We start from the raw sequence: 16,812 nt of genomic DNA, 5'->3' as shown, positions 1-16,812 counted from the left end.
TTTTTACAGTTCAAAAGAGAAACATTTTTTTCTTGTAAAATAAGCGTAAGCGTATTCCTAGGTAACTTTTATTTTTATTCCAGTTGCTTTGGTTAAATGAGCTCCGCATCCGTAACGAAGTTACGCAGTAGCAACTTGTTGCTGTATCCATGGCAACAGGCCGGCGACGTTGACATAGACGCCGGGCACATTTGCGTTGGCGCAGCCTAGCCCCCACGCCACTAGACCCACCACCACCCATTGTCCGTTCACTTGGCATACCAGTCCTGAACCACCATCACCCTATAAAATATAAAAACAGGTTTTATCAAGTGGGAAAGTAGTGCAAGATTTTCTTTAGCGCTGATTTTATCTAATATTGTGCTATTACAGCAACAACACAATACTTAACTATAGGACAATAGATAGAAACACTTTTTTGTTCTGTGTGGTGTAGATACAATAGTAATCGCCTAAACCACAGTTTAGGCGATCTTTTTATCCTTAAAACATACCGTAAATTAATAGGTGATCTTAAGATTTTCGCGGATATCAAATGCGTGCGATAGTAAGTTCTTAATCCTATCTACTTAAATGAATCTCAAATAGTTAAAGTAAAATATTATTTTGTTCGTGCGGAGAACCGAGCTCTATAAATGCAATTAAAAAATCTACCTGCTGCACCTAGGGCTTATGTATCAACAAGTACTTTTTTTAAGTTATTTTAAAAATATTTAGGTAGATCGAGAGGCGACTCTTAACTCCAGAAAAATTGTATAGTATTAAGCGGTACTAAGCTGAATTAATAAGTACGCACCGTGCAAGCATCCTTGTTGGCTTCCCCACCGGCACAGATGAAAGAGGTGGTGTCCAGCACGAAGTTGGCGCCCAACCGGGCAGTTTGCAGTTGCGTCTGGCATGTGGCAGAGGCAACGATTGGCACATCCACCTTCTTCAGGATTTGCTGATACATGCCTTGCAAACCAAACATGTTCTTGCCCCATCCTGCTACCATACACCTAGAAGAAAAGTAGGTACGTTTACTTACAAATATTCATGCAAATTTTACCTTCCCAAGAAGTAGAGCCCCATGTAACTACTAATTTCTGAATCGAATGGGCATTTCAGTGAAATGTCTTAATTATTTAACCATGTAAATTGATTGAAGCTAATATTTAGGTACTTTAAATGATAAAAAGTCAAGACACATTCTTTACCACAGTTTCGACTCCTAATTGCACTATCTAGTCTTGGTTGCGGCCATAATAATTTCAGTTAAATTCATTCAGTTCAGGCTAACCATATAGGTATTTACTAGAATGAGCAAGTAAGACGGCTATGAAAATTGAAGAAAATGTCACTTTTCACTGTTACATACCTTTGTCCAACATAACTGGAAGTCGAAGATGGAGGTAGACAGGCCCTGTTAATCGTGGTTACAGACCCAGTGGCCGGTGTCAACGGCACTGGAGTTGACAGCCGCAGCACCGTGATGTCATACTGCAGGGTGTTTTGGACGTATGAGGGGTGAGTGAACACCTTCGCCACGTTGTACTCTTGGAAGGGAATAGGTTCATACGTCGCCCCAGCGTCCCATTCACCAAGACGCACTTTTACATTAGGTGCAGTGCCTGAAACCCTGAAAAATTAAATTGAATGAAAAGATATGACAAGACAGTGATTAGACATGTAATATAGTGTAATTAGCAAATATTTTTACTCATCTCCAAATTTTTAACTGCAGTTACTATTTTACTAATTCTGATATAGGTATGATTATTTATCTGATGATACTTACACATAGTTTACAAGCCTGTGAGTAACCGTCAACACATTTAACTGGTCGATTAGTACTCCTCCCGCTAGGTAATCATTCTGCTTCGTCATTATAAGAGCCTAAAACAGCAGAAGTCAGTTAATACATGGAATTTAAAAGTATACCTACATATTAAGTTGTAGTAGTTAAGAAAAAAAGAGGTCGGTTTTACAAGATGTATTTTATATAAACTTTTCTTTCTTCAAACTTACCTGCCAAGGGAATTCGCCATAATTCGCTTGTCCCGATCCTGGAGTGACGGACACAGCCGGGACGGTTTGCAGCGTGCCACACGCTATTTGCGTCTGCGACGTCGTGCCCGTGCAGCAGTATTCTTGCCCAGCGGGGCACTGGCCCGTGTTAGCACCCTAAAATATTTGTTTACCCATTTAAGAAACCAAAAGTTTAAATATTAACATTCTAGCAGTTAAATCCTGTTCGGAATTTGTTAAGATATTTTGGTTTATGTATAGTTAGGCGTCATTTTTTAAGGTAAGTAAATTAGCTAAAATTAGAAGTTCACTTACCGGTGTTACTATTCTAACATCGATAAGGCCGGCACCTGCGTTAGTAGCAGTGCGGACGCATGTGCCAGCTGGCACACATGTGCAACTTTGTCTCTTTACAATCGTATGGACTCGCTGTGAACCCGAAATACTATCTAAGAAATCTTTAATGTTCATCTCCGCGCTTCTTTTTTCTCTGGGAAACCTGACGGCCATGTCATTTAGTGGTACTTGGGCGCTGTATCCTGTGATTGGGGGTAGTTGCAGAGCTGCCGGAGACCCTGGCGTCGTTCCCAGTCTTGGATCGATCGGTAGCGGTCCTGCAGTTTCATCGGGATTAGCAACACATATAGTATCTGAACTGTTACAAACTATAACTGGTAAAGCGATAGCACCTGTTGTCATTGGTGCTATCGTAGCTGTAGTAGCCATCATTTGGGGAGGGGTCGCACCTGGGGATCCAGTGGGTGGTGATCCAGAGGGCGGTGATCCAGTGGGTGGCGAACCCGTGGGTTGACCAGTCGGTTGACCAGTTGGCTGAGCCGTCGGTTGACCAGTTGGCTGACCCGTCGGTTGACCAGTTGGCTGACCCGTCGGTTGAACAGTAGGCTGACCCGTTGGTTGAATAGTCGGAGCCGCCGTAGGAGTCGCATTCGTTGCCGCCGTGGCAGCTGCAGTTGTTGCCGTAGTAGGGACAATAATAGGGGCTGGAACCCCTTGTACTATAACAATGTTAGGTGAAGATGGATTTGCTGGGAGTATACCCAAGCACGCTGTCAAAAGCCATAGACACATTGTAAAATACTACGTATAATACGACCGTCGCTTTGTAAATCTGAAAATTGAATGCGCTCATTTGACGTTGTTAGTAAAACCAGGGGTGATGATGAGCTTGTATTAAATATGTCCTTAGTGTGGTAAATGATGGTATTCCCCTAACAATTGCAGCCTTCATGGTGTAATGCGCGTGATCATCTAGCGACAAATCACACAAGAATCACAATGTGGAGTGCTAAATTGGTTATAGTCTCATAAATGATATTATCTATGAATCGTTTGACGACAAACTCATTTTGGTCCCGGTGGCCAATAACCTACATTCAGCTATCCATAAAAATGTTTGAAGGCTGTGTTAATTTTCGAATTCAAATTGTACGATTTGTAAAGGATGCAAATGTTACAATGCGTCATTTCCAATTTTAAAGTTGCATCAATCGTTATAACGATGCGTGACGATTTAACTAGTCTTTTAAAAACGATGAGGTAAGCCATGTTGTAAGAGACGTTTTTGATTTTATTGGGTCTGCTGACCGCATCAATGCAAGCATGGCATTCTCCGCATGAAGATCTCTTCAGTATTAACATCTTAATAAAGCCAAGTAGATAAGTAAAACCTAAAATTTCTTTGAAAAAATTTATCCTCAAATAGATTTTTCAGTGTTTTACAGGGCACTTCAATGTCAAAAAAGTAACGCATTAAGCGAGCGAGCGTGTAAGTAGATATTTTTTTATTTAATTTTGATTTCAATCACTTTGTACTGACAAACAGTTGCTTTTGACAGTTTCAAAAGTGCTACTGAGCACTCATAGTAGTTTGTTCAAAAGAAGTCACGCAGCATCTATTTGTTGTTGTATCCATGGCAACAGGCCGGCGACGTTGGCGTAGACGCCGGGCACGTTTGCGCTGGCGCAGCCCAGGCCCCACGCCACCAGGCCCACCACCACCCACTGCCCGTTCACTTGGCACACCAATCCTGAACCTCCGTCCCCCTATGGATCAACAAATATCCATAAAGTATAGTTATAGTCATTATAGTTTCATTTAATATTAGGACCTACTACACTCTATGACACTTTAAATTTTAAAAATAATCTTATCCATATACAACGAATAATTAATCTTAATATTGCTCTATGCCTATTCCTAAAACTAATTTAAAAAGCGCTAGTGTTCTCATTAGGTAATAACAAATGAGCTTCACTGCTTCACACATAGTACATCTTACGACAGATGTACCGATTACCCTGACCCTGAGGGTGAAAGCTAAAGAAAAAAATACACACCGTACAAGAATCCTTGTTAGCCTGATCACCAGCACAGATGAAAGAGGTCGTGTCCAGCACAAAATTGGCACCGAGCCGGGCAGTTCGTAGTTGCGTCTGGCATGTGGCAGAGGCGACGATAGGCACATCCACCTTTTTAAGTATTTGCTGATACATGCCTTGCACACCAAACATGTTCTTGCCCCATCCTGCTACCATACACCTGTAAAAATGGTGGAATTTCAATTACTGCCATGAATTTGAAAAAGGAATTCAAGATTAGGAAAAAATAGTAAAGGTAATAAAATACATACCTTTGACCAACATAGCTACTATTCATTGTTGGAGGCAGGCATGCTGTATTGATCGTAGATACAGAATCTTTAGCTGGAGGTAGTGGCACAGGGCTTTCCAGGCGAAGCACTGTGATGTCGAATTGAAGGGAGCTTTCGTTGTACAAGGGGTGAGTAAACACCTTCGACACATTAAACTCTTTGAAGGGAATAGGTTCGTAGCTCCCTTCAGCGTCCCATTCACCAAGCCGCACTTTTACGTCTGGAGCATTGTCTAAAATCCTGAAATTTTTTCTGATAATAAAATGGTAATTTATTGTTATAATTTTATTAAGGTTGGTGTAGTTCAAACTTGAATCAATACTTAGATTTCTGTAGAATAAACCAGAGTGTAGTTTCATCATTAGGTATTTAATAATACGATAAGTCAATACGTCTGACGTATTTGAAAATTCAACACTTTATTTGTTATGTTATGTGTATTTTTGTCATGCTTACACATATTTTACGAGCCTGTGCGTAACTGTCAAGACGTTGAACCGATCGATTAGAACACCTCCTGCTAAATAGTTATTTTGCTTCGTTAATACAAGAGCCTGAAAAAAACTTCCTATGAATTAATTTATAAAAACCTATCATCACATACATTTACGCGATGTGGACTTCTTACAAATCCAAATATAATAAATTGTGATAGCATTTTACAGTTTCGGATAAATTAGATATATTTTTTTCAGGACTGAATTAAAGAGACCCCACCCCACATTATTTTAGGTATACTGAAAGATACTATAAGGGGCATACATTCTGTTTTTAATATATTTTATTTTACTATCGTTTACTTATTGTGTTTATTGTGTTCATACGTGCCTGCCATGGGAATTCGCCATAATTAGCTTGTCCAGCTGATGCAGTAGCGTTAACTTCTGGGACTGTTTGCAGCGTGCCACATGTTAGCTGCGTTGTTGGATCAGTACAACAGTATTCTTGCCCAGCAGGGCATTGGCTTACATTGGTATCCTAAAATATTTGTAATTGCTGTGTTTGATTTCGTAACAAAATTTGTATACCTTAGTCACTAAGGTAGTCTACTTACTCGTATAATAGGTATACTATAAGGTAGTAGGTATACTCACTTAGTGACTATAATAATTTTCATGTAATGTCGAATACACTAAGGCTCAGTGTATTCGACATTACATGAAAATTATTTTAGTACCTACTTAAATAAACAAAGCTTCTTTAAAAATACAACTTACCGGAGTGACTATTCTTATGTCTATTCCAGTTCCAGGCCGGATGCAGGTACCAGTTGATACACACTTACAGCTTTCTCTTTTTTTAATTGTGTGACCTGCATGCTTAGAATCAGTACTTTTAAAGAAACCTGTCAAATCTGCGCTTCTTTTATCTCGGGGAAATTTTACTGCCGTGCTATTATTTGGTACTTGCGTAGGAGTGGTTGTAGGAGCACTGGTGGCAGGAGAAGACGACATTGTTGATGCAGCAGAAGACGCCATTGTTGTAGCAGGTGATGACGCCATTGTTGTAGCAGGGGTAGATGTTGATGACATTGTAGAAGCTACAGTTGGAGCCATAGTAGAGGCTGCAGTCGGCACAACGATTGGCGCTGGTACCCCTTGTATTACTACAATATTAGTTGACGATGGGCTTGTGGGGAGAAAACTTATGCATGCTGTCAAAAGCCACAAACACATGTTGAAAAACCCGACTGTCGCTTAGTAGAACTAGAAATTAAATGAGACCCAGTTGATGATAATTCTGAAGTGTGAATGAGCGTATTATATGTGTCCTTAGTATTGTAAATGATATAGTATTACTGAATTGTGATGAGCCGTTTCAACTTGTTGTATTTCCTGTAAAATGCTTATTTTTAGCGGTGTACAACAAAGGGTATCTATTTATGTATCCATTACCACCAAAAACCTTCATTGTAGGTGGTTACGCATGATAATATCGCGAAAAATTATTGTAATTATCGCGGTGTGGACTAGGATTGCTAAAAGACTCAGAAATAATGTTCTCAGTATGGTATAGTGGACAAAATGTATTTGGCACTGATGACTTTAATCGACGTTGACGTACCGACAATACCTATTGTCACTATTGTAACTGGTATTGCATCTGGTATACTATGTAGTGATACTATGGTATGGAGGAACCTAGGAACTACAATGGCTTCTATTGGTGCCTCAGACTTATTATAATGGGCCAATTCATCATATTTTTATTGGTAAACAGTGGCTGTATGTCTGAAAATTAAATGCGCTCGTATCAGATGTGTCCTTATTTTAGTTAATTATGGTATTCCTTAATACCTGCAGCCTTCATGGGGTAATGGGCATATTCATCCAGCGACAAATTATTGCAATCATCACAATGTGGATTACTAATGTGGCTAATGGCTCCCATAAATGATGTAATCTATGTCAACGTTTAAAGACTTAATTCACTCGTTTCGGCCAACAACCTAGATGTTCGTTCAACTGTCAATAACTTTATGAAGGTTGTATGTTAGGGTTAGTATCTGCATTATGGGCGCGATTCAATGTAAGTATGTTATTGTCAAAGTAAATGATTATAACAAAAGATGATTTAAAATAAATGATAGATTACACATTATGTGAGCATACTGTCAAAACAAAACAATCGATTATCGCGTTTCAAAAAACAAACTTAATTGTCCTAGAGAAGCTAAAAGTACGTTTGACTTAACCAACAGTTTTAGGTAGTTAAACGTACCCAATGGAAGGATATAATAATGACCTTATTTGTCGCAGGAAATTGTAAATTTTATGAAAATACAATTCGCAATGACTTTCTTTATTCTCGTCATAAAAAATGAGGTAATAGCGTGGGTATGCGTCAGTCACTGATAAGTTTAAATGCGTCCTTATTTTTAGGTAGTAGGTACACTCGTAAATAGGTATCACGAAATTGTGAGTTTCAGTAATTTCCTGAAGCTGCTGTTTTGTTTTTCCCCAATGAACTCTCATATTGAGGCGTAAGTAATCTGTAGGTATATTTAGCATCAACTGTTACAGCATCAGTATAAAACCAATGTGGGAACCATGGTTTACTTCGGAATATTTTGAGGTTTGTGTTGAAAGTTACATTAAAAGATATCGAGCTCATACATTAGTAAGTATTTTTCACGGACATTTTTTCTTCTATTTTCATTTTAGAAAGCTGTTTCCGTTGTGTCAGAATAATAGGTAATTAATTTACACCCTGAAAATATGGTAGGTACCTACTTACCTACCATTAATGCGTAATAATGCAGTAAATTTTCCGCTAAGAAATTCCACTAATTTATGAACATGGATGGTTCAGTCACCTACATTCCTTTGAAACCGTCGACTGATGGGAAGGCCCCCTGACGCCTTTACTGAAAATTATCTACCTACAGCTGTAACGGGGCTCGAAGGTGGTTCAGTTAGTTGGAACCGCTACTAGAACAGTGCCTGATCGAGGAGGCAGGTGGCGTTAGCGAGCGGGCCAGTCTAACTTCGGTCTCGTCCGACTGCGGCGCTGCAGGCTGGTGTAGTTGAGTTTTAACGCGCATGCCGAGCGTACGTCAATAACAAACAAGAAGTCTATATCGCTATCAGATTGCGTATATGTATAGCCCACGATGACAGCGCCAGCCAGTAGTGCTTCGTTCAGTTTGCGTACACTGCTTGTATTGGCCATTCGAGGCCAATTGTGCATGTAATTTAACTGATAATAAATCAGCAAGAATCCCGCGGGTTCACAAAATGCAGGAATTGTGTAAAACTTGTCGCTTGGTGTGTACATTCCCCGTAGTTGAGTGATTAACATTCGCAACAGTATCAGTGTTACCGACCGAAATCATCGATTAGATATAAAAAGTTTGAATAGTTACCGTCGTCCGATGCTGGAGTGAGTTATCACGTTTGATTATAAATATGAGGATCGCTAGTGACTTCCTATTTTTATTAATTCGAGGGAGAAAATTAAAGATACTCCAAATTCTAGTCAAATCTTAAAATAGAGCATTTGTAAATAAAATGTGTATAAATAAAATATTCCAATTATAGAATAATATTTCGAGATATACAAATTAAGTGTAGTGTTTTTATAAAAATTGTTAGCCGAATCTGTGAAAATGCCCTCGTTCAGTCAAGAAATTAATGTGGACTTAACTTCCGGTGAGGATGGTGCCTTAAAAACCGAGGGTAAGACAGACAGTAAAAACGGAGATTGTAGATTTACGCCGGTCGACCGAGGCGCGAACAGCGCTCCCGACGGCCTGAGCGCCGACCAACGGATAGCTTTTGCTCTGCGAGACTTCCTCGGGGCCTCGAGCACGGTGCTGACCGACGACGCCCCGGAGCCGTCGGCGGCCGGCCCGCCGCTGCCCTTCATCGACGAGCAGCGAGATGACGCCGCGCAGTCTGACGAGGAGCCGGCCGACAGCCGCGACACTGAGGAGGTGCTGAACAATGCTGCGTGCCGGCTGCGGCGGTGGCGCGCGGCGTCGCGGAAGCTGCGGCGGCCGCGGATCATAGACAACCTGTGCGGCGGCGAGGACAAGGATGGCGGCAGCAAGTCGAGCGGCCACACGGACCTGGCCGACCGGCTTCGGAGCCTGGCGGCGGCGGGCAGCGTGTCGGCGTCGGCGGGCGAGCTGCTGTCGCTGGCGCCGCCGCCGCCGGCCGCCACCGCGCCCCCCTCGCCCGGCTGCCTCTTATCACCAACTCTGGCTGACCAGAGTTCTGCTGAATATTTCGTAAGTTATCTCCTTCAACGAAAAGTTTGTAAAGTGTAATAGCACAACGATAACCATTCATTAGACGCAACACTATCATTGGTCACGCATAATTGTGTCCAATGTGCAAAGTACTCTTTAATGACGTAACAATTATAGCCAATCAACTTTATTATTGCCAATTAGCTATTTAATTAATGAACAATATACCTACTATAATAATTAGGTTATTGGAATGAAGCTTTGAATTTACAATAGCTTTAGTGATTTCAACGTGTCAATACCATAATTTGTCGGACAAAATTATACGGAGAAACGTCATTCATAAGTATGTTATGTTACAAGTTAAAAAACGTTGCTCGTGGTATTCGCGCAAATGTTATTTCAACAGCACTATGTGATGCTGTTTACCTATTGTGACGTCACACGGGGGGCGTATCATTCGATGACCCTTTTTGACATCAGCACCTGCCAAGAGCAACACGTAGATGTTGAATTGTCATCATGATAATGCTAAAGGTTCTAATTGTATCTTCGGCGATTGTTGACTGAATCTGATCTGAGGATCTTCGGCGACGGAGGTGTGACATTGGGTATACTAGGTACCTTACTATTGCAGATAATGACAAATCATGCTGAAGCCTGCAAAAAGTTTTTTCGTTTAAACCTCTCAAGTTACTTCTTCTATGCAGGGATGACTTAACCTTATTAAATTACCACTTTATTACACCTTATATCAAAAAATCGTTAACCCATTCCAGCTTGGTTAATTAGCTCAGCGATCCTAAACATAATGAAGCACTAAATAGGGGCTTGAATTGAAGCTAATGAACAGCAAAGCGTGTAACCTGTTTTCTATAAAAAATATAACGAAAACTGGTACTGGTAAAATAATTATAATTAATCATATGACAAATTTTTTGACGTGTAAAAAATTAAATAAAACAAAACTGAATCGTTTTTGGTGAGTACCAATGAGAAGATGTTTTTACGCTTACATAAGTGACACCTTATGCACGTGGTTTGGACGAAGTCTACACTAAATACGAGTGGAAAGAGTGAATTGAACTTACGTCATATTCATTTGAAAAGGCAAAAAGCGCAGCGTTCGGAAAAGGAAGAAGTAAATAGGGTTGCTGTAAATAAACATTGGAAGCAGACCATCACAAACATTGGTCGTGTCTCTTCTTAGCTTTTTGAATTGAGAATTTTTCTAAAAGGTGTGTGACTGTGTACTTATACTTATCTATTTGTTTTGATATCCTGAAGGGGATTGGCCCAGTTACTGGAAGAAATAATAATTAAAATTCAACCACCGAATTGGCCCGTGGACCAAGTAAATAAAGTGGGCCAAGTCGCTGGAAGACTCCGTCAAGCTCTTGAAACGAACTCGAACAATCCTTTTTGCTGAGGTTTAGGCGTAGGTACACTTTCGTCGTATAATCAAGTCTCTTATTTTGTTTGTATCTTTTCTAATTTATGTCATCTAAAACCCTAAGAGGACCATAAGTCAAGTAAGTCAAAACCCTAAGAGAGAATACTAACCAATTAGTTTCACTTGACTCTAGGTGTTGACGACATGGAGGTACAGTAGTAGGTAGAGCCAATGATACTTAGTGCTGTAAAATTGCAGTGTTTATGATTTTCTCTTGATCAAACTAGCATCCAAAAAGATCAAAGAAGTAAGTAGTAGTGTCCAAGATAACTTGACCACCATAAAACTAAACAGTGGAGTAACTTAACGCTGTTCTGGGAGCCAATAGCGCTGCATTTTAAATTTTGTTTTTGCTACATACGTCTAAAATGTTCATGGAGCACGCTTCCAAAAAACATTACATTTTGTGACGTATAACAAACTCGTCACGTGGGCATCGTCCACGAGGTTCTACTTATTGTATTTTGACGAAAATAGGAATACGTTTATCTTAGAAGTTTTCTTCAGGCTTAAAATGTTCAGTTCTTTAGCAGTAAATTTAAAATGTACAGTGTATTCCCAGCTATCTCTCACCAATAACTTCATCAACGAAGTCAGAATATTTATTGAATAAATCAGGTTTTGTGCGTCATCGCCGGGGGCCGGCTAAATGTTTATGTAACATCCGTAGCAGTGGCTGTTCATGACTACAATCGATGCCCAAAATCTAATGCAATTTGCTTAATAATAGATGCGTACCTACAAGAAACGTGAGCATAATGGTGTCTGAATTATGAAAGGAATAATAACTCGACTCAAACGGATTAAAATTACTAATAAAGTTTATTATGAAAGAATTTGATTCATGTATTGAAAGTATGTATCATCAATTACCTACTTGTTTTTTTTATTTAATAACGTATTTACACAGTTAGGTACTTATATTTCCACATTTAACAATTCTCCTCATTTAATTAAATATAATTTCAGAAAATTATAATTCAGTACCTAAATACAGGAAATCAATCACACGTCACAATTATTATTGAATTTATACACGACGTGCTTACATATCATACATTTGTTGGTTTTCCAAAAACGTATGAAATTTATGAAAATTTCTATTACATTCAGCATATAGCAAAGTCATTCAAGTGAAAATTGGATAAAGAGTTGACTTAATAAAGTAACTCTATATTATTTTACATAACTATTATTTGTTTAAAGAAGTACGATTTCATGTATTGTATTTATTAACAAATCACTTTATTAGTAAAATTTTCCTCATATTTAAACGTCTTCCTTCATTTCCTTATTCTTTCTCTCTGTATCGTTTTATTTGCGATCGGATTTTATTACTATTCTGCTCTTACTAATACGATCTTGGGCAATAATACTTTCATATACCTACAATTAAGAAGAATATAATATTTGATTGCCAGGCTTATTTTGCCTCCTTCATAGTTTATAACGACACCACATAATTAGCTCATATCAAAAACAATTCAGTCAGTTCCGAATCGGTAAAGAGTATTCTCCTAAAAAGTTATCAAACCAAAGTTATTACTATCAACCACGCACAGGAACCGTGCGGGCCACGTGCGGTCTCGTATCGATTGGTTCAACTCCACTAACCACGGGTTTAATCTTGACCATTCGTCTCGCCCTCATAAAACCTACGCGTCTATAAGCAGTACAAACATCACCAATAAAAGCCATGTCGATCTTGATAACGCTTTTTATAGCACATTATTTTTCCCATGTATTGGTACCTACATAATAGGTAGGTATACCAGTACCAAGTAAAACTACTACCAGTATCTGAAAGACAGGTTTTAATCAGGAACAATGTGTTGAATATTTGCGAATATTTACAAAAGTGCCATAAAGTCCTCTGCCTAATATTTTTAAATTTTAATTTCAGATTATGAAAATCTTTAAGGAAAAAATGGATGACTCCCTATTTATTGAAATTATGACAAGAATACATGGACGCACTTATTACCTATAATACAGTTAAAAATTTACTGTGAGGCTTTAACCGATCCGTACCTTAGTTCTGAAAAAGGCCGATAGGTAGGTACATAAGTTTTCAATTTCATTTCAAATGATGACTAAATATACTCAAAACAAAAAACGTCATCTAAATTCTGTTATATAAATAAATTCAAGATATCATAATCAGCCACAATTGAAAATAACAGACCCCTCTGCTTGATAAACTTGAGACAATCAGTGCTCCGTTAAGTAAGCTCCATCGCGATTTTCGTCACAAAAATTATGGTAGTAGGTATCTTATCATTTCCCAAGTTGAGAATATAATCATTTCTATTTTTATGCTTTTAAGAAAAAACAAAGCCTTCAGCTTTCGTGCAAACGTGCTGTGCGCTAAATAATTTAAATATAAAACAATCGAAATACACGCGACAAAATCCCCAATTTTTACTTTCATAATTTTCTCAAGACTATTTTGTTATTTTAGCAATTTATTAGGAGTGTCAAAGAAAATATTTTATAACGTATCTGATGTAGGCAAACATGCTGAAAGATAAATTGAAACCATTGGAGTATTGCAACACGCAAAAAACACTTATCTCTGGTGACGTTCGCGTCCGTTGTATAATTTTAGAGAGTCGTTAATTTTTATGGAAGTAATTATAGTAGAAGTAGTAAAGTGACTCATAATATGCAAATGAATATTGTACACAGAAGATACTTTAAAATATTGGTAAGAGAAATTGGTGTTCCTCAGTTCTGCATTCAGTGAGTGCAGAAATATGAAAGTCGCTCTAACAAATGAAAGCAAACGAACTTATTCCAGACTTCAGCGTTTGCTCTTCAACAGTTTGATTTGTTATAGCTCTACCTTCATTCAGTTCGATAGGTATTGTTGATTTTTATTAAAAACTGATTTCATTTGCACTTTTTTTTCAAAATCTGTAAATGCGGTTCCAAAATATGCCTTAAATGTGAGGGTAAAGTCTCTTAAGAACGTTTTCTTAAGGTACCTAAGGCTAAAATATGAAATATCGTCTTTCTTCCATGTTGCCTCTACAAGTTTGGTCGCATTCTGACGTAGAAGTCGCACTTTAATCTGCTATTTCCGCAATGGACTGTCCGTAAAGTGGAATGACTTAGTAGTACCTAATTATGAATCATTAAATTTTGATGTAACTGTCTGGCCAGTCACTTATAACGTCGCAAGCAAACAGTCTTTAGACACGTCATCTAATTCTATTACTCAGAAATAAGGAAACACGAAACAACAATTAATTGCTTCAATTAAGAATTTTTACACTTAGTCGTATCCATTGTCCATTTTTTTTCTATAGAACTACCTATAACTTGATAAGTTCTAAACATTTTATAGGACTTTTAATACAACAATAAACTTTCATTTTTGCACACTCATTTATTTTGTTTTCAAAAAGTTTTCTTTCTTTATGGGTTTTACCCAACATTTCCAGAATTAGACGAACAGTGTGTGGGCTTGTTTTGATATTCCCACCGCTGTCTATTTATAATTTAAAGCATATCTAAGGAAAATGGGTTATCATAAACTAACGGAATTTGTAATAAAGTTAAAAGCCGATAAGTGCTAGCACTTTTCATTTAAATGTAACTTATTTTACTAAACACATGCCTACATTGAACGTATTTGGTTAATATTAATCTCGTAGCATCGTAGCAGGCTTTTAGAATTTCAGCATTGTTAGTTTACCTAGTATAGTGTAGTAGAGTAAAACAAACAAAGCAATTTAAACTTCAGTTTATCTACTGCGAAGTACGAAAACATAACCATTAATAAAAACAACTCGTTGCAATTTCCCGAGTCATCTCTCACACGTTCTTTATGGCTGTAAGTAACAAATCGAGAAGTAATTTACCAGACGCAGACGCGAGAAAGTGCATGAGTCAGCGGACTGCACCCAAGTTGTGAAAGGATGCGCCCGCGCCGCCTGCGCTCAGTTCCTGCTCTCACAAGGCCTAGCTGTGACGCATGAGGTCATTGTTCAGATCCACTCCACGTGCTCGCAGCCATTACTATTATATTTAATCTGTTGCGAAGCGAATACGTATAAATAATGAACTGTCAAGTTTTGGTTTAAATCTTTATTAAATTTAAAATATGTCTATCTATTTTTAAATAATGTTAACGTCTCGTACTTAAATGTAACCTAACTTATCGTTTTGAATACATTTAGGATTTTTTTTATAGTTAATCAAAATTCAAGCATGAAGCGTGGTGGGCGAAGTTAACTCTAGGTACTGAGCTTTTAAAAGCTTTAGTAATGTCATAAAGTTAAACGAATCATTTAGCAAGACGTTCATAATAATTAGAATAAAAATTCAGGCATGAAACGTGGGTAAAGTTAACCTCACCTTAACTTGTAAGAACTTGTATTAATTTCATAGAGTCAAACAAACAATCAGGTGCTGAAAGCTATTTTCGGCTCAGAATTAAAGCATTTCAATTTAATAGGATGCATCACGATTGGTAGAGCCCGGGTCGATCCCAAAGCAGCGCGTCAGCCGCGTCTGGCCCGCTCGCACCGACCCCATGACCCAAATTTCTGCAATGACGTCATAGAGCAGCGACTACGATGTAGGTCGTACTATGCGGCACCGCGGGGTCAATGCACAAAGGCACCTCCTCAATAATTTTAGTACGTTTGCTCGACACGTTTATTGAAAGTATACCAAAACGTTCAAATCTGAACGTACGACATACTCGTAGTTAAAGTTTTTTAAACTGAACACAATTTTGTTGATATTACATGTCGCAGTAACGACTGCATCCTGTCAAAAAAGTTTATTTTATGAACGTAATACGCAATAAGTTTCAATATTGTGCTCATTAGGTATGGAGTTATTTAAATTTATTGCTTTCTACTTTTAAAGTAACGTAAATTTTTCCATTACTTTCTAAATTATTATAGGAACTTATCATCAATCGTAATTGCTTCGTTAATAAGATGAATGCGACATATTATTTCCCTGTTTGGTGTCGAGGCTAGAAAGGATGATACTCATCCTAATTCTACTTCCAGGAAGATTGATTGATTCTTTTTCTGTAACAGATCAAAAACCACGTACCACACGATAAATAGAAAAAGCATAACCACTTTATTTAATTTTTGTATTATTAAAGCGGCAACAGGTACCTACTCTTATCTAATTAATTACCTCTTGAAGTTCATGAGACCGATAGAGAACGTAGGCATATTAATTGGGTCTCTTTGTCATCTTATAGGTACGGAACCCTAAAAAGGAGTTTGTTGTATACGTTGGACCTGCAAGGTTGACTGTGGCGTCATATCGCCAGTTATTTCGTTGATGCTGCATCCAATCCCCTGTATGCATTGTCATTGTACCTAACATAAAATAATAATTGCTTTAGTTGTGACGTTATCATCCGGAAAATATAGCTTATTGCGTAAATAAACCGTTACTGATTGTGGTGTGCGGTTTTTTGTTACGAGGAAAAATGTGGAACATTCAAACTTTATTTAAAAACTTATATCCTTTTACATAATAAATCGGACCGTTTTATGCTAATTTTTAAAGTAAAAAATCTAAAATTATAAATGACTGTGTCAACTTTATAGTACCTACGTAATGTAAAGTATAGCTTATTGCGTAAATAAACCGTTACTGATTGTGGTGTGCGGTTTTTTGTTACGAGGAAAAATGTGGAACATTCAAACTTTATTTAAAAACTTATATCCTTTTACATAATAAATCGGACCGTTTTATGCTAATTTTTAAAGTAAAAAATCTAAAATTATAAATGACTGTGTCAACTTTATAGTACCTACGTAATGTAAAGTAGGTACCTAAGGTACGAGCTGCTTTCAAATCATTATAAATCTTCAGCATTCGACAATCATAAAGCCGAAGCAACGGAAGCTTTGCCTGGCAACAGATGTTTTATGGAAAAAATTGCTTTGAAAGAGGGTGCACATGAAGCTAAGCAGTTGCATCTTATGCCAGTGAGTGATGAGTGT

General features: G+C 38.0%; 3 protein-coding genes across 3 annotated transcripts in view; 1 reads left to right on the top strand and 2 right to left on the bottom strand.

The window, feature by feature from the left end:
- Window positions 1-12: 12 nt before the first annotated feature.
- Window positions 13-3,148, bottom strand: LOC114349870 (phenoloxidase-activating factor 2-like). The gene is made up of 7 exons (XM_028300462.1): window positions 2,754-3,148; window positions 2,323-2,621; window positions 2,008-2,163; window positions 1,778-1,875; window positions 1,358-1,618; window positions 797-998; window positions 13-282 (listed from the first exon to the last, which is right to left on the bottom strand). Exons 1-7 carry the CDS (start codon window positions 3,094-3,096, stop codon window positions 121-123), a joined length of 1,521 nt encoding a protein of 506 aa, XP_028156263.1. The 5' UTR covers window positions 3,097-3,148; the 3' UTR covers window positions 13-120.
- A 656-nt stretch (window positions 3,149-3,804) lies between these two features.
- On the bottom strand, window positions 3,805-6,355 carry LOC114349729 (phenoloxidase-activating factor 2-like). Its single transcript, XM_028300206.1, has 6 exons — window positions 5,897-6,355; window positions 5,508-5,657; window positions 5,136-5,233; window positions 4,659-4,919; window positions 4,366-4,567; window positions 3,805-4,071 (listed from the first exon to the last, which is right to left on the bottom strand). The coding sequence occupies exons 1-6, from the start codon at window positions 6,353-6,355 to the stop codon at window positions 3,910-3,912; spliced, it is 1,332 nt and encodes a 443-aa protein (XP_028156007.1). The 3' UTR covers window positions 3,805-3,909.
- A 1,846-nt stretch (window positions 6,356-8,201) lies between these two features.
- The window catches only part of LOC114349717 (C-Maf-inducing protein), a 35,818-nt gene continuing 27,207 nt past the window's right edge, over window positions 8,202-16,812 (top strand). The window contains exon 1 of the mRNA XM_028300189.1: window positions 8,202-9,411. Coding sequence (XP_028155990.1) covers window positions 8,788-9,411 — 624 coding nt within the window. The 5' untranslated portion in view covers window positions 8,202-8,787. The remainder of the gene's footprint in view (window positions 9,412-16,812) is intronic.

The sequence above is a fragment of the Ostrinia furnacalis genome, unplaced genomic scaffold, assembly GCF_004193835.3.
Source record: "Ostrinia furnacalis isolate ACB-3 unplaced genomic scaffold, ASM419383v2 OfSCF0710, whole genome shotgun sequence".
NCBI lineage: Eukaryota > Metazoa > Arthropoda > Insecta > Lepidoptera > Crambidae > Ostrinia > Ostrinia furnacalis.
This window is presented reverse-complemented; position numbering and strand designations above follow the sequence as displayed.